General features: G+C 42.1%; 1 protein-coding gene across 2 annotated transcripts in view; it reads left to right on the top strand.

Annotated features, from left to right (window-relative positions):
- Positions 1 to 18,205, top strand: part of HECTD4 (HECT domain E3 ubiquitin protein ligase 4) — a 218,182-nt gene that overhangs the window by 129,118 nt on the left and 70,859 nt on the right. For both annotated transcript variants that reach the window (XM_068245864.1, XM_068245855.1), the window contains exons 23-32: positions 1,771 to 1,875; positions 2,007 to 2,170; positions 3,722 to 3,955; positions 5,470 to 5,662; positions 9,591 to 9,695; positions 9,816 to 9,904; positions 12,415 to 12,590; positions 14,175 to 14,310; positions 14,591 to 14,732; positions 15,554 to 15,720. In XM_068245864.1, coding sequence (XP_068101965.1) covers positions 1,771 to 1,875; positions 2,007 to 2,170; positions 3,722 to 3,955; positions 5,470 to 5,662; positions 9,591 to 9,695; positions 9,816 to 9,904; positions 12,415 to 12,590; positions 14,175 to 14,310; positions 14,591 to 14,732; positions 15,554 to 15,720 — 1,511 coding nt within the window. The remainder of the gene's footprint in view (positions 1 to 1,770; positions 1,876 to 2,006; positions 2,171 to 3,721; positions 3,956 to 5,469; positions 5,663 to 9,590; positions 9,696 to 9,815; positions 9,905 to 12,414; positions 12,591 to 14,174; positions 14,311 to 14,590; positions 14,733 to 15,553; positions 15,721 to 18,205) is intronic.

Genomic DNA, 18,205 nt, shown 5'->3' with positions numbered 1-18,205 from the left:
GTCTCCAACTGGAGACATATTGGAGACTAAGCGGCTGGGCCTCTAGCGGATGCCTGGAGAGCCCTGAAGACTTCCTGCATTTGCCGCTCGCTCGCTCGCTCTCCCGCCGCGCATATCGGGAGGGGGGCCCCCCGAGGTGAGGGAGGGAGGATAGGAATCGGGGGGCCCCCCGGGGAATAAAAGAATTAAAAAAAAAAAAAAATACTTAATGGGCCCCTGAAGAAAACGGAACTTCAGGGGCCCTCGTGCGGCGGCACGGCCTGCACGGCCGTATGTCCGCCACTGCGTATGATGTATACTGGCTTTTAAAATAGTATAATTCCCTGCCAGAAGAGACCCTCCTCCCTCCGGTAGGAGGGAGGAGGGAATAGGTTGAAGGGTTGGAGGGTGGAGGGAGGAGGGAGGCCAATTAAAATCTCCCTAGCAGAGTGTGTAGCAGCTGTCCCATAACTAATTAGTGTAGGTAGGCAAATGGTATAAAGGACCTTGCTTGGAGGAGGGAGGGTGGGTGGGTCCTTCAGCAGTGATGTGTATTTCACTCAATTAGGTGTGGCTCCAGGTATTAGAGCTTTCGAAACATGTTTTCTATCATTTTTCGCCTCCCCATTGAAGTCTATTGCGGTTCGCAAACTTGTTCGCGAACCGAACCTTTCGCGGAAGTTCGCGAACCTAAAATCGGAGGTTCGGCCCATCTCTACACACCAAACACTCCCCACCCCACCCCTCTTTGCTTGCCCCTTGCCGTCCCTCACCAAGTGACGTGCTCCCTGCTAGACAGGAAGTATGTCACGGGAATTCCCGGGCGTGTGCACCGCAGCACCACCACCAACATGTTTTAATTTCTTGCATCACGCATTGACTTAAATCACTTCCGCCTCCACTGCAACGCCGCAGAAGTCCGGTAACGCACTGTTGACTGTTTTGCGGCTTGGCAGCCAGTCGGGCACTTACGGCGCAACGCGATAATGTAAGTGTTCCAAACCCCATTGCCTTGCATTGCATTACCTTGTGGTAAAACTGGGTAAGGGCCTTTTCCACTAGCAAGCGCGATCACCTGCGCTTGCGATCACGCAGCTCCTTTTTCGGCTGTCTGCGTTCTGCTGCAATGCCATCGGGAAATGGCTATCGCGTTTCAGCGAAAAAACAATTCGCTATCAAAAGCGCCATAGTGGAAAATGAGCACCGCTATTTGCATGTTATTGCGGTGCTCTAGCGATTAGAAAAACTGCTGCGATCCGCTTTTTGAATCGGATCGCAGCCAGTGGAAAAGGGCCCTAATGCAGCTTTGCAAGACAAGAGTAAAAGGGGCCTCAAAAGATTGCATTTTCCCTGCATACGGAAATTTCCAGTATATCTGACAGCACTTGTAAGTCAGTATGCTTGTTCACATCTAATGTGATTTCTACATGGTGGAAAAAATCTATCGTTTTCCCATACACGTTCATTTAACATTTTAACTGAGACAAATGCTCATGGTGAACAGGAAAATGTGTGTTGTGCGTGCATTACAAGTTTGAACACTCCCTTACTGTGTTTTTTAACAAATAACTCTAAATTGCCTAATTCCAAACTTTAAACTAAGCCCTGTGTTTGCGCGGGTAAATTGGGATACTTCTCACGTTCTTTCATGGGAAGGAGCAAAGTGCTTGGTGTTTTATGAGAAAGTTAAAAATAATGGTTTTCTTTAGGCCGTAGTTCTTTCATAGGTTACCTTGCTGTTATCCTTGATAATGTACAGCCTGTTGATGGTTGTTTGGTTTGTGTTGTCAGGTAGAGGGCGATACTGTCACATTCTCTTTTGAGATGAGGAGCGGCCGTGAGCACAACACACCAGACAAAGCAATGTGGGGGTTCTCCTGCACTGTCAGGGCACAGGTATGTCCTGTTCGGATAAGTAGTCAAGCCTGTTGTTTGCGACTTTTTATCTTATATGTGCTGTGCATATGTTGCTGGAAACCAACATTATTTACTAGTATAGAAAAGCAGTTTCTATTTCCCCCCTGCAGGAGTCCTCTGAGGATGTATCTGGTGGATTACCATTCCTGGTAGACCTGGCTCTGGGATTATCTGTGTTGGCTTGTTCCATGCTGAGAATACTCTACAATGGTCCAGAAATCACAAAAGAAGAGTTGACATGTCATGATCTTCTAAGATCAAAGCTTTTACAGAGGTAAGTGTATGTGGAGAAACCAAATAATATACATGCCTAAAACAACCCTGTTTGAAAGATGTGTACTGTACACATTACTGTACTGAATCAACTAAAAATAACCCCCAGATCTGTATTGGAGTTATAATTCACTAGTAAATGAGGGTCCTTTAGCCATGGCGGATGTCAGGGTGGAAATTATGTCCCTCTGCATGTCTGCTCTTTGTGCTCCTCGTTACCCTTTGCAGTCCCTTTGTCTTGAGCAACCTCATAGTGTCTATCATTTGCCCCTATTTAGTGACCCTATGGGTCTTCACTGTTAAGCTACCTTGTATGTGGCCCACCTTGCAGCCCTATGCTGTTTTACTTCGTCTTCCCATGCAACCCAACTCTACACCAATGTGATTCCCTCTGTATGCGTATTCTTCTCCGCTGCCCAGCAACACTGTGAGCAGCCTTCTCATCACCATGCTGTGTCCTGCTGGCCACGAGCAAATGAACACTTGCTTACTTATTCCATCTGCGCCATAAATGTTTGTTAATTACGTCATTACATTTAGTACGCTTTTTAGAAAGGCTTTAGAGCGGCACCTGCCGGCTGCCTGTTATTTTCATGTGCTGCCCTCTCCAGCAATGTTTGCTTGTACACCAGAACTCATTAGCCCATATGCAATTCACTTTTTCTCCCGAGTTTTCTCCTAGGTGATATTTTCATAACTTGTCATAAAATGCCTTTTAAGCCACCGGCAAGCAAGAGAACGCTCAAAATACATTTGATGGTACTTTTTGGTACTTATTCAGTTGTAAAACGTTGAAAAGTTAGTTTAAAGAGAAGATGAAAATGATCTCCTAGGAGATAACTCAGTGAAAAAGTTAATTGCATATGGGCCATTGTGTCCTGTAAATAGTAGTTTCTGCACTATTCATGGCTTTTTGTAGCAGCATTACCTCCCCAGGCAATAGTACACTTCACAGCAGTATAGCAGAGTGATATGCCTGTGCAGTGATCTTTTTCCGCAGGGCCGCCTGCAGGATCAGCTTGATCTGGATGGGTGATGCTAATAGTTTACCTGTGCGCACTTTAAGCAATGTATGGTAAGTTTGGGTTTGCAAGGAGCAGACTACACTGTACTAATGCATGGTATAGTTAGACTGAAAGTGTGTGTAAACAATAGCTAGTCATGAGGTTCTCACATCTCTTCAAAGTGATAAAATATGTAATGCACTATAATCACATTATTGAGCAGGCAGGGTTAGTTTGTTTGAAAATTCACTTTTCTTTTAAAATTTGAATTCAAGAAGCTGAACAGAGTAGTACCAGCCCTCCAGCAGTTTAGGATGGGAGGTGTTTTCATGCTGTGATAGTGTGAGACCATATGATCATAGCAGCAGACTGTAAATTACCAACCTGTATTGACTTGGCTGCCATCATCTGGCTGCATATGGCAAATATGAATTAGTCCTATATTCAAATAAGTTTTTTTTCTTTCTTTTCTTGAACTGAACATAACTGACCTAGATATATGCATTCTATGTAGCTTTAGTATAACATTGCATTTTGTCTCTTTTAAGATGTCAGTGGCAGGTAGAAGCAAACGGTGCATTATCTCCAGCTCTCACCCCAAGTCCATCTCCTCTGCCGCTTACCATAGACGAGGACCGAGAGTTCACATATCCTTCTGACATTCTGCTGCCGCCAGCAGGCAACTACTTTGAGCTGCCCAGAATCCGGCTGCCTCCAGGGATCATGATCAAACTGAGGGAAATCTCTGGCCGAGCACGACCTCAGTTCAGGCCAAGTATAAAGTAAGAGATCTTCAAGACAAGGTGGACCATTGACTTGCATGCAGGCTGATAATACGATTAACCATATCTTCTGCTATGTTGTTGCCAAGGGATGTGATTGTCAGTTTAGCACAATGTCTGCTTTTCTTAAAGGACAACTGAAGCGAGAGGGATATGGAGGCTGCCATATTTATTTCCTTTCAAGCAATACCAATTGTCTGGCTAAGCTGCTGATCCTTTGCCTCTAATACTTTTATCCAAAGACCCTGAACAAGCATGCAGCAGATCAGGTGTTTCTGACATTTTTGTCAGATCTTACAGGATTAGCTGCATTCTTGTTTCGGGTGTTCTTCAGACACTACTGCAGCCAAATAGATCAGCAGGGCTGCCAGGAAACTGGCATTGTTTAAAAGGAAATAAATATGGCAGCCTTCATATTATTCTCACTTCAGTTGTCCTTTAAAGAGAACCTAAACTGAGGATATGGATTTTTCCTTTTAAAATAATACCAGTTGCCTGACTCTCCTGCTGATCCTGTGTCTCTAATACATTTAGCCACAGCCCCTCAACAAGCATCTCCCCCCCTCCCCCCCCCCCCCCCCAATTTCTCAATTCCTTAAACCTGTATAATTATCCTACCCGTCTTTGTCTCAAAATTATGCCATCTGTGTCAAAAACACAGTGCCCTCTCACTACCACCCTTTGAGGCTCCCAAAGTCAGTTTAAAATATAAAGCCTCATACACATGGTTGATGAAACTCGGCCAAGGCCGCCAATATTGACCGCCTCTGCCGAGAATGTAGCATGTGTACAGCGGCTGCCAGTACCTCGGCCAGCAATCTTCCTTGTGGATTGTGTCAGCTGATCGGGGGCCGAGAGCATGGTTCTCACTTTCCCCCTGCATAGCAGCATAATAGCGTTGGCCCTACAATATTGACCAGGTGTTCGTATGTGTGTACGAGGCTTTACTTGGGTCCAGCTTTTGGACCAGCACACCCTCCATCCTACGTGTGCTTTTTGTTCTCTGCAGTTATGCATTCACTATACCTGATGAAGCAGTAGAGAATGGGCTGGTGCAAAAAAGCTATGTTGCCAAACCTCCCCACTCAAAAGTCCAGCTAATAGTGGGATCCACTGGGACTCAGTAGATCTCTTTATTACAGCACTGATAGGATGGCAAGGCTTTATATTGTTCAGTCTTGACACACCAGTATCTGTTTGGGAGCCTGATTTCAGATTTACAGTTTTTGGGAAATACAGAGGCTGACATGTTGGATGAACTAATTTGGTGTGAACAGCCAGGATGCAATGCCTGTACAGTACAGTGCTGTGAATACCCACACTGTATAGCCTCAGCTGTTAAGGAGTATATGGTAGATCACTGGTTGCTGGCCAGTGTAAATGTGCACTTCATCCACCAATCTGACCCCTAATATGAACTGTTACCACTAGTGTACTGATTGTAACCTTCCAAGCCAACAAGCGTTACTGCACCATGCACTTAACATGTATAATACAGTTGTATTTCTGTTCAGGGAGGTGATCCAGCCTGATGTCATGGAAGAGATGGTGGTGTCCTGTGTCATTAAACACTTGAATTTGGTGGACGCCCTTCAGTCTCTGATAAACTATCAATACAGGGAGGAACACCATGAGGAATACGACTTGCTGTGTAAAATCATGGGAGAAACCTTTAAAAAACTAAATGCAATGGAGAGACAACTACAGGTAAAAATGAACAAAATAAGTAGCAGGTGTTGCCATGTATAAAATCAGTACGATGGCTGTGGATGGGAACGCTCTTGTCTGTGCTGTAAACCATGAGTTTTCTGCAGTGTGCGTTTCTGCATTTTGCGTTTTTGTATGTGTTTGTGATTGCGTTTTTCATGCATTTGCACATTTTTTTTTTTAATAAACTCCCTTTTCAATGGAGCCAAATATAGTATCATTTATTTTGTGAAAAACACAAAGGAAAACCTTGGGAAGCATTTTATCTGAATCCAACATGCTGCACATTTTTGAAATGTTAAATAACAAAATGCAGATAACTGATTTATTTTATTTTTTTTTGTGTGTGCATTTCCTGCACTTGCTTTAAACACGTGATGCAAACAAGTGTGTTCCCAGCCTTAATCTTAATATTGGTAAAATCTCCTTAACTACTTTAGTCGGCTGTGTGTTTTCACGTTAAAGGAAAGATGCAAGCACATTTTACAAAAAAATCCACTTACACTGGGCTTCCTCCAGCCCCTGGCAGCCATCATGTGCCCTCGCAGCAGCTCCGCAAGCAGCTGGTGGCCCGGGGTCCCCTCTGTTGCAGATGCCGACTGGCATCTACTGAACCTGCGCGAGAGCTGCTCGCGGCAGAGCCGACGTGTTCTGCACAGTACACTTTAGACCACGTCAGCGCAACTACGAGCGACTCTCACGCAGGCACAGTAGATGCCAACCTGGCAAGGTCGGCATCTGCAACGGAGGGGACCCTGGGCCCCCTGGCTGGATGCTAAGCTGTAGCGAGGGCACAGGATGGCTGCCAGGGGCTTTAGGAAGCCCCGGGTAAGTAGATTTTTTTTTTCTTAATCTGTTCAGACCTTCTCTTTAAGGATGCAAGCAATTTTCACATTTCAGTGCTCTTCACATTCATTCTCCATTAACTTTATTGCTACTTATCACATCTACTGTAAATGAGCTATTTATAAAAAAATATTTTTCCACAAATTAGGCTATTTGGGGGTGTCACTTGTTTTCAGTAATTACTTTATTTTCTATGCATTTTAAAGGGAACAATAAGGGGGAAAATATACTATTTCTCCAATTCCATCCCCTATAGTTTAAAAATAAGCAATGCTACTGTAAATAAAACCCACACATTTTATTTGCCCAGGTGTTCTGGATATTACAGTATTTCAATTGTGTCCCTAGTACAATGTATGGCAGCAATATATTACTTGGAAATAAAAGGGTGTTATTTACAATTTGTACCCCATTAATAATTACAAGCGCTTATTTGCAACAATAAGTGATATACCCTTAAATGCTTTCATTTTTTTTTTTAAATGTTTAATTTGGGTAACTACAGGAAAGGGGGGGGGGGCGGAGGGGATGAAGGGGCTATTAACTGTAACAAATGTAATTATTTATGTATTTTTTATTTTACTTTTTGGACAGAAGATGGTGCTGTACACAATCCTGGGTCACCAGGAAGCGTTGGATTACTTTTTTATGATAAGGTTTACTTTCAGTTTGTTTGTTTTTTCCTGATTGGAGTCATGTTCATTGAGCACTTTTATTGGCTCAGGGAACACGCGTTCCCATTCGCAAATAACCGACATTTAAATCCCGCCATGAAAAGGCATCGGGTGTGCTCACATGCATTGCTGCTTGACAGGACACATCTATACATCCTGATTGATTTAAGGTGACTCAAACTGGATGTGGTTAATGGTCTTGAATTTGACTTATTTGGAAGTGTTGCGTTTCCACTGGCTTTGCATCAGTTGACCTAGGGTTGTTTTATTCATTTGCTATCTGTCTTAAAAGTGGATCTATCCTGTTCATGCCAGTTTTGCATATATAATTAATTTTAACTCGCAATCTTTATTTTATGTTTTGCCATGAAGTGGTACTTTTAATTTATTTAAAAAACTTTCCCAGAAACTTTCATCAGGTCTTTCCTTGCATGGGAACTGTAAGAGAATGAGATGCAATATAGAGCATTCATGTGTTACAGCTTCTTTTTTGATGTACAGCTTCCTTCGGCAGCAGCTCCTTTCTTCCATGTGTTGTTCACCATTTTCAACCTTCTGCTCCACCTGTAGCTATCCCTTTCCCATGTCTGCCTGCTACCTTGGGTAGCAGCAGCACCTGTGTGGATGTTCTAGAAATCCGGCTGTGCTTGCTGGGTCTTTATAATAAGTTTTATAGGTCCACTTTAAACCAGACGTGTCACTAAAGTGATCACATCACCTGATATTGTGCTGGTCATACTGGTGATACCCACCTTTACGCAAGGGTGTCTGTTTCATTAATTGTAATTGAGTGCTAATGTATTGTCATTTTGGAAGGTTCTGTCTGATTAAATTGAACTTGACCAATGTGGGGGATATGGAGGCTAACATGTTTATTTCCTTTTAAATAATGCACATTGCCTGACTGTCCTGCTGATCCTCTGTCTCTAATACTTTAAAGAGAACCTGAGGTGGGTTTCTGCAATCGATATTAGGGCACAGAGGCACATTCTGCATACTATCACCAGTCTCTTTGTCCTTACAGTGTGCCCCCAGGCTCGCCCCGTGCTCTGCTGTCCCCCATTATAAAAACCGCCAGGCTAACGACATGCAGATTGTCGCTAGTCGGCTGTTTACATTCAGGCTGGCAGTCACCGCCGCTCCTTCGCCTCCTCTATAGCGCGGCTCCCTGCCTGTGTCCCTTCCCTCCCAGCCTCCGTTAGCTTCCTCCAATCGGCTTACAGAGGCAGGGAGGGAAGGGACACAGGCGGGGAGCCGCGCTATAGAGGAAGCGGAGGAGCGACGGTGACTTCCAGCCTGAATGTAAACAGCCGACTAGCGACAATCTGTGTGTCGCTAGCATGGCGGTTATTATAAGGGGGGACAGCAGAGCACGGGGGGAGCCTGGGGGCACACTGTAAGGACAAGGAGACTGGTGATAGTATGCAGAATGTGCCTCTGTGTCCTAATATTGATTGCAGAAATCCAGCTCGGGTTCTCTTTAAGCCATAGACCCTGAGCAAGCATGTAGATCAGAGGTCTGTGACAAATCTGACAAGTGTAGCTGTATGCTTGTTTCAGATGTGTTTTAGACCCTACTGACCTCAAAGATTAGCAGCACTGCTGGGCAACTGGTATTGTTTAAAAGGAAATAAATATGGCAGCTTCCATAGTTCTCACGTCTAGGGTTCCTTTTATGCAGTTTGAAGTACAGGACAATACATTTTAATATTTACACAGATACCATATCTTCTTGTAACAACCAAGGATCTATAGGCAGTATAACAATGCACAGAGAATATACTTCAAATGTACCATGTATGATGTAAATTATAAATGCTTATTTGGTACTTGCGGATATGGGGTCTGCATAAAAGTTGCATTGGCACGGCATGGGTATTTGGATTTGCATCATTATGTCTGCCTCAGAGACCAGGCCTAGCAGTAGTTATTTGTATTATTTAGTATTTATATAGCGCCGCCATCTTCCACAGCACTGTTCAGAGTATATTGTCTTGTCACTTAACTATCTCTTTAAAGGGGCTCAGAATGTCTATGTATGTATCATGTAGTGTTTGTATCAAAGTCTAGGGCCAATTTAGGGGATAGCCAATTAACGTATCTGTATGTCTTTGGGATGTGGGAGGAAAGCGGAGTGCCCGGGAATCCACACAGATACAGGGAGAACACACAAACTCCATGCAGATAGTGCCCTGTGGTAGATAGTGGGATTCGAACCTGGGACCCATCGCTGCAAGGCGAGAGCGCTAACCACTATGCCACCATGTTGCCCGTAGTTCATAGAAATCAGTTGCACATAGCATTTATTAAGCAGATTAGGACATATTTAGATCATATTATAGTGTTTGTTGGTTTCTTCTTGGAAATGTCTTGATTCTAAAATATCTCTTGTGATTTCTTTTGTATAGAGTGTTGCTGAGCTGGAACAGAAATGGCAAAATGAAGTAGAGGATGCTTTAAATGGAAAGCTAGAGAACAATGCTCCATTCTTCTATGATTATCACTATAATGAGGTACAGAAACTGGCAGAAAGCTAATGCATGATCTTTTCTCTATATCACTGAATTATTTTCCTGAATTACTCTTCAACTGCAGCTCCATTTTCAATGCCTTATTTGCTGTTTCACCCCCAGAGTAAAATTAAAGAACTGGAGCTTTTGTGTTCGATGAAAGAAATACTGTTTGATGGAGGTGATCCCGAGAATATGGTTTTATCTCTCAGGTAAGAGAAGAGCTCCTCAGTGGGTTTTCCGCCTTTTGTAAACTTCTAATTATATCTGCATTGCTGAGAGTGGTAAGTGGGTGTTTAAAGAGATTAAACTGATTGATAAAGATGGATTACAATGAGGCAGATAGTGAAAGGGCAGATATACTCTGGAGTAAAGCCCAATCTACACGATACGATTCTTTGTACGATTCGATTACGATTCTATTTACGATCCGATTAAATCCAACACGTCCGATAGGGATTCGATTCAATTCGATTTGCCATTTTTTTGCAATGGCAAATCGAATTGAATCGAATCCCAATCGGACATATTGGATTTAATCGGATCGTAAATAGCATCGTAATCAAATCGTACAAAGAATCGTATCGTGTAGATTGGGCTTTATGCTAGGTACACACAATTAGATTTCAATTTTCTGATCTTTTCTTATGAATTTGCTTTCACTTCTGTGAGAAATCGATCAGAAAAACGACTGAAAATAAGATCGAACATGATGGAAATTATCGATCAAACTATCTGCCAAACTATCTTATGGTGTGTACCTAGCATAACACATAGGAGTCTAATAGTCAATCAGGCACTTCTGACATTTTCGGTAAATTTCAACAAGCACAAACATAAAAATGAAACATTGGAATGCATTCAGTAATGATGGGTTTGAATATATGGAGTGGAGGCTTCTGTTAAAAGTGACCAGAGATGTTAAAAACCAGAGACGAAAATAAACTGAGATAAACAATTGGATCTGTCCTCCTACTCCTAAAATGACACTTTTAGATATCTCAAGGTTTTATTTTATGTGTAAACATTTACAAAGCAGATTTAATGTTTTGTAGTCTCTGCTCAATTGCAGTGTCTCAAGAGTTCCCGAGTGAAAATACATGATTATTGACCTTTTTATCTTTTCCCTCACAGTAAAAAGCCCAGGTTTCTGCTTAGGAAAGCTTTTTATAGCTGTAATTTGTTACCAGTGAGCCAACTAGGTCCTGACTGGAGAAAAACTGTCAGTTCCATAGCTAATTATAAACTCTTTTAGACAGGGAAAAGGAGCACAGCATAAGTGTCTGTATATTTGCCACTGTATATGCACAGGTCTATCTCACCATGTTACATGTCATCTCTGGCACACTTTAAGCATTGGAGATCCCACTCCTATACAGAAGACTAAGGCCCTGTTCAGACTGTCAGCGTTTGTAGAACGCGTATAAATTCAAAGAAACGCAAGTTTAAAAACGCATGCATTTTTCTTGTGTTCAAATGCGTTTTCTGTTGCATTTTGCACACACACATGACCCGGGGAAAAAAAAAATTATGGGAACCGCAGAGGGAAACGTACGCTAAATGCAATAGTACGCATTTTTGATACGCGTCCATAGACTTTCATTGCGTATGTTTCTGTGTGTGACGCACAGAACTGCGTGCAGCAGTGCGGATAAGAAACGTATACGTCTCATACGCATACATGTGAACGAGGCCATTGAAAAGCATTGATAGGCGTTTCTATGCGTATATTGTACCCGTATGCGTTCCCTCAAAACGGCTAGGAATGCACATAGTCTGAGCAGGGCCTTAGGCTAGTGGCACACTAGACAGAATTGCTAGAGTTGTGGAAAATGCCAGCGGTTTTACCCATAATGAAAGGCTATGAAACGCATGTGAAAACGCATATATGTGCACTTTACAATGTGTGTTTCAAAATGCAAAACTTGTTGCATAATTCTCAAAAATGCACGTAAAATGCACATAATGTATGGAGGACTGCGTTTTTACATGCATTTTATTTTGTTTTGTTTTTTTAAATATGATACTGTTTTTTTTTTTCTTTATTGATAAAGGGAAAATATTGAAATAAAAATGCAACGGCATGAAAAACTCACACAAACGTACACCAAAACGTTAAAAAACGCACTATGAAGAAAAGTGTGGTTTTCAGCACTGCCTAGTGGGCTCCTAGCCTGAATCTCTAATATTTTCTGCTGTTCTATAAATTCAATCCACCTTCTTCAGTCCTTCATACAAACTCTTGATTCTGTGAGCTGTATAAATGAGACTGCTGTTACTTAACACACCAAAGAACTTGTATTGTGGCTAATGTGTTACTTTAATTACATTTGTTTTGTTTGTTTAAATCTGCATGAAGTGAAGATTGGATTAAAAATGAGATTCTTCCCTCAGTAGTGGGAAACCTCTGGATAGTCCAGAGGCCCCCAAATCCTTTTACACTCCAACTGTTCCAGTGCTGGGTCCCTCTAAACATATTTAACAATAGCTTGTAGGCTCCAGGCTCTCATCAGAGTATGAAGTTCTCTGTACTGGGCAATCGTGACAGAGGTCCACATATGCCTAGTAGAATGAAGCCTCTTGTGCACGGGCGCTTTGTTCTACTGGGCATGTGTGGAACGTACTTGCACAGTATGGAAAGCTCATACATGGATCACAGGTTTGCTTTAAAACTTTGTTACTGAAAGCAGTTGTTGTACGTTAATCTTTACTTTTTCATCAGGGAGAAGTTTTTCCAAGAGGTGAATTCTTTGATACAGAGGCCGTCTCATCCCATGGCAAAAACCAAAACACTTGTGAAGAGTTTAATGAACCGAGCAGAGTTGCTGTTACATGTCACAATTGCAGCACAATCTGGCATCACTAGAAGTATCTCTGGCACACCTACAGAGCCACCAGGTATCAGAAAATAAATCCTGTAGGTCGTTCACCCTATTTTCTCTTTTCACCACATTAAAGAGAACCTGAGGTGTGTTAAAGAATGTTATCTACATACAGAGGCTGGATCTGCCTATACAGCCTAGCCTCTGTTGCTATTCCAAACCCCCCTAATGTCCCCCTGCACTCTGCAATCAGACATAGATCACAGCTGCGCTGTGCGTGCTGTTTTTACATCTGTAGTGTCAGTCTCGGCTGCTCCCCCACCTCCTGCAGAGCTCCGGTCCCTGCCCCCGTCCCTCCGGGGACTGGAGTTCTGCAGGAGGCGGGGAGAGCAGCAGACTGACACTATAGAGAAAAACACAGCCCGCTGCGACACGCTGTGTGTCGACAGCGAGGCTGTGATTTATGAGGGATTGCAGAGTGCAGGGGGACCTTAGCGGGGTTTGGGATAGCGACAGAGGCTGGGCTGTATAGGCAGATCCAGCCTCTGTATGCAGATAACATTCTTCAAACCCACCTCGGGTTCTCTTTAATGGTACTGCCTTGCATTTTTTACCTATAATAATATTTTCCTTAGTTTACCAGTGCAGGTTCTTATGGCAGTAATAGGTTTATTTTAGACCATGCCTGCTTGTATCCTGCATACATATAAGTATTAGCTTTTCAGGCCAACAAATGTGCTTGATGCTCTTTAAATGTCCTGAAAAAAGATGCTCAAATGTGCATAACTGGTCTTCTGCCTTGTCAAGTTTCCCATTGGTTTCATCTCTTATTCTGGATTAGATGGGTTACTTTAAGGGCTATTTCACATCAAAAATCTTGAAATCCAAATGAAAACTTGTTTTGCATTTTGCGATTTTCACTATGTTGGCCTCAATCAAAGTGCAGAAAAAATGCAGCAGAACTACAATTGCCTTTTTAGAAAATTGGAAATGCATTCAGTATGTACGTATTCCCAAAATTCCAATTGTAACTTTACTGTACTTGCATTTGGAAAATCACAAGCTTTTTCAAAAACAAAACAGATCGCTGGCTGGGTGAAAGGCCCCGAACAGTTCAAAGCTTTTATTTTTTTCTGCTAATCTCAACCTGTTTGTGAAGTGGTCTCTTCTTAATGGTCTGCAAGATCAGTGCAGGTTAGAGGAGAATGCCAAATAAGAGCACAACATCTGAGGTTAAGCATGTATTTTGGGTGCCTGCTACAGGGTTGGTGGAGGGATAGGGGATAGTGTAGGATAAGAATAGTCATAGTTTCTAATAAAAGAAGTTATAGGATAGGATTGGCTGTCCCTTCTGCTGTAATAGAACAGGTAAAGATTAGCCTCATCTCTAGGTATTGGAAGTACAATGTTGGGCACAGATAAGAGAAATAGATAAAGTGGCCAAAAGCTCATGCCAAAAGTAATATGCCAGTAATATAGCCAACACCGTCAGAGGTGGTATAATCCCAGTAAATGCTGTTGCAAGTCTAATTGAAAATGTTTGTGGTAATCATCATTTGTACACAAGCTGCAACCTTTTGGAATTTGTTTTATTCATTCATTTTGCATACTGAAATGCCCTTTATAATTAAAGTAATTGTTGCACCTGGTTAATTTCCAGCATGTAAATCAACATCTGATGCGAAAGCAATATCTCAAGCGATGCGTCAGCCGGTTTTCCTACGCAGTATGTCAGCGCCTTCTGACCTGGAAATGATTGGCAACAGTGACCTGGAGTTTAACAGATCTAATTCAAGGTAGAGTTCACTTTTTCTTTACACATGTGTAGTATGGACCACCAAGTAAACGAGCAGATATTTGATTATTTCTTATTGTAAGAAGTAGTGATTTAAGTTCTAAAGAGTTGTTAGTATTATTTTGACCCAGAACATTTTGACCTGAGATTTGGTTATAGCTGCTTTTTTTTTCTTGGCCAAAACTGCTGGAGAATGTTAGACGCTAAAAGTAAAGTTTAACTCAGGTCTGTTTCAAATGCATGAAGCCAATATTTAGATTTTGTGTTGATTAATTCTCCAGGCGGCGAAATGTTACAAGTCACAGGAGCAGCTCTTTCACATTGCTTCAATCTCTGGCTATCGAAGACAGCAGAGATAAGCCGACATACAGTGTCTTGTTGGGTCAGCTTTTTGCCTTCATTGGGACCAATCCAGACCAAGCGGTAAGTAAGAGTGATGGCTTTTACATTAATCATAGTGGTTATACCCTGTTATCTGTTTGTAGAGAATTAAAGTTGATGCTATTGTTCTCAGATTCAGGAACAAAAATGTGAATGGAAACCGCTCACTGCGTTTCAGGGCAGTGCCAGGACCAGGATAGCCAATCCAAAGACAAATATCAAACAAAGGAGGGTCCGCACAGTGTCCACAAAAAGTTATATTACTTTATTATGGACTTATCCACAGTCATCATATCATACAACTGACATGTTTTGAACCTAACTGGTTCTTAATTGTAGCTGGTGTAAGAATGGCACTCCTTCAGCCTATATACCCTCCTCCATGGAGTGGGCCATCCAACACGAGGAAGTTCCCAGAGTGGGCGTGCTCAAAGAAACTCCACACAGGAAGGGATATTCACATTTCCACTAATCATGCAAATATTCAGTACAATGTCTATGCATGATAAAATAGAAAACACTCACATAAAACGAATAACACATTAAGTTAAACGCTAAAAATAAAATAAAACAAGCTGTAAAAATTAGAGCAACAGACTAAATACAAAAAGAGGTAACAAGGGGGGAAACTGAAGAGACCAAATCGAAGTCTTTGTGGCCAAGGCCAGGTCCCACCGTGAATTCAAACTGTGTGAGGATCTGGTACCCAACCTGAAAATCCAAAGAGCTTCACGGCGCAAAAGTCGCTTAGCTACATATGTTATCTGTTTGCAGAGAGTTAAAGTGTATGCTATTGTACTCAGATTCACTTGTATTTGTGTACAATGGTTAACCATTCCAAACTCATGTTAATCTCATTTCAGGTGTCAAGCAGCAGCTTCTTGCTTGCCGCACAGACAAGGTGGCGCCGTGGCAACACACGTAAACAAGCACTTGTGCACATGCGAGAATTGTTGACTGCTGCCGTTCGGGTTGGAGGAGTCACACATTTGGTTGGTCCTGTGACAATGGTGCTGCAGGGAGGTCCAAGGTAGGAAGGCTTCTTTTACTTTTATCAAAGGAGTCCTCCACCCGTTGCTGGGGGGGGGGGGGCAGTGATGGTGTGAGATTCATATTAACCTTGCCAAAATAATTATCAGAATTTTTTTTTTAAATCCTTGCACATGCATGAGCACCACTGTCCTAAGGCTTCCTACAGCAACTGAATGGGGGAGATGGTGTGTGCCTTTGTGAGATTCATGTAAGCCTTGCCAAAACGATTATTAGAATTTTTATAAATCCTTGCAGACACACATGCACAGCTGTCCAGTTGTAGCATGTCCTCTGTACGTGCATCAGGCACACCTATGGGGATATCTGTAAATGCATTCAGTTCTTGAAAGCAGGGCTGTGGAGTCGGAGTCGTGGAGTCTGAGCAATTTTGGGTGCCTGGAGTCGGAAAAAAATGCACCGACTCCTAATGAATTTAAGCTGTAATTAAAATAGAAAATATGATAAAATGTTTTATTTCTCAGATAATAGTCATCATAAATAATTTATATATACAGTAATAGCTGTGCTTAGTCCACAAAAATGAAATAAACCAATCAAAATTAGTTACTTGTACTGCTTCAATAAAGCAGTCCCCGTATTTTTAAAGCCAGATATACATATCTGATTGTGACTGTACAGTATATATAATGTGTAGACAGGAATCTCTTATATACTAAATAACATCTATGCTGTAAGAATAAAGCCTGATGTGATACTTTCAATCAACAAGATTGTTATATGCAAATTAGAGGAGTCTGAGTCGGTGGAATCCTAAACTGAGGAGTCGGTGGATTTTTGTACTGACTCCACAGCCTGGGAAACTGAAATGAGATGAATACAGGATCTGACATTTTCATTCAATTATGAACAGTGCCAGTTGTCTGCTTGTCATGCTGAGCTTTTGGCTTTAGTTGCTTTTGAGTCACAATGCCTCCAACGAGAATGCAGCTACCAGACTCAGACTATCTGATATGTTTGCTCATTCTGGCCAGTGACTCAATGAGGAACTAGCAGAGTACAGAAAGTTATGATCGGCACTAGATGTAAAGCTGGCAGCCTAGGCAAGGTTAAGTGATACACCCACTGTGCCTCCAGAAAACAGCAGTATGTTAACTCCAGTAGAAAACAAACATCCGGGCACCAGCAGTGTTGCAAAGATTCCACTTGTTTTTATCATCCCCACCAGACAGAATACATAGGTTGAGACCTAGCCTTTCTGTGTATTCTGTCTGGTGGGGATGAAATAAGTGGAATCTTTGCAACACTGCTGCTGCCCGGATGTTTGTTTTCTACTGGAGTAATAAACGAGGAACTAGATGGTAGTAGGGGAGGGGGGGGGGGGGGGTTGGGTGGTGGGAGGGAGGGAAATCAATACATTGCAAAGTGAGGAGTTAGATATATAAAGAAATGATTGATGCATGTAATTTGTTCATGTTAGTTGATCTACTGTGAGCCTGCAGATCGTCATCTTTATTGCTGGTAGATGAGGAAAAAAAAGGACAGCACCAACTGCCATTATCTCTTCACACCTATTAACCTCCCTGGCAGTTTAAGTGGCTGCGTCCGCGGGAGGGATTTTTTTAATTGAGTGTTTTTTTTTTTTTTAAATTATGTTGCCCAATTCCCCCGGCACCTCTCCAACCATACATGAGGATGCTTCGTCTCTGGTTCTCTTTAAAGCGGATCCGAGATGAAAAACTAACTATAACAAGTAACTTGTCTATATATCTCATCTAAAGTTTAGATGGTTTACACAGCAAAGCTAACTGCAAACAGTTTAAATAGAGTATGATTATTTATTCCGATGATACAATGACAGCCGCCATGTTGTTTGTAAACATTACCTAGAGACAGGCTTATCTGTATCTTGAGTCATCAGCCTAATCCCCTCTCCTCCTCTGCCTCTGAAATCAATGGCTAGTAACACCTCCTCCTCCTCCTGCCCAGACTGAGCTCCCATGAGCCCTTGCTACTGCCAAGGCTCTCTGAACCTGTGGGCATGGCTTATTTAGTATATAGGGAATTAGAGTATTAAAACAAAAACAAAAAAGTATTTGGCTTGAGGAATGCCCTATAAACAATAGGAAAGGAACACAATTATGCAATGTGTAAAAGTTCACCTCGGATCCACTTTAAGGCCATGGCTCTGACATCACACTGTGGGAGGGGTTTCACCACAATATCAGCCACGTAGATGTCCCTGATGAACTAACAGAGAAAAGGTAAAGACTCATCATGGAAGAGTGGGAAAACTGGAGTATCTGCTACTGAATAGGACGAAGTTCAATCCTGGGTTAAAGTTCCTCTTTAAAGTATTGTTCGCAGTGCAACAGCACAGAAGTCAGGCAACTGGCAATGTTGGAATGATGATGGCAGCCTCCATATTTCTGTCACTTCAGGTTCCATTGAAGTTACATTTAAACAAGAAAATCAAAGAGATTGGCACACATGCATTTATAAAAAAAACTCAGATATTGAAAATG

This window comes from Hyperolius riggenbachi, chromosome 1, assembly GCF_040937935.1.
Source record: "Hyperolius riggenbachi isolate aHypRig1 chromosome 1, aHypRig1.pri, whole genome shotgun sequence".
Classification (NCBI taxonomy): domain Eukaryota; kingdom Metazoa; phylum Chordata; class Amphibia; order Anura; family Hyperoliidae; genus Hyperolius; species Hyperolius riggenbachi.
The sequence above is the reverse complement of the archived record's forward strand: the minus strand, read 5'-3'. Positions and strand labels throughout refer to the sequence as shown.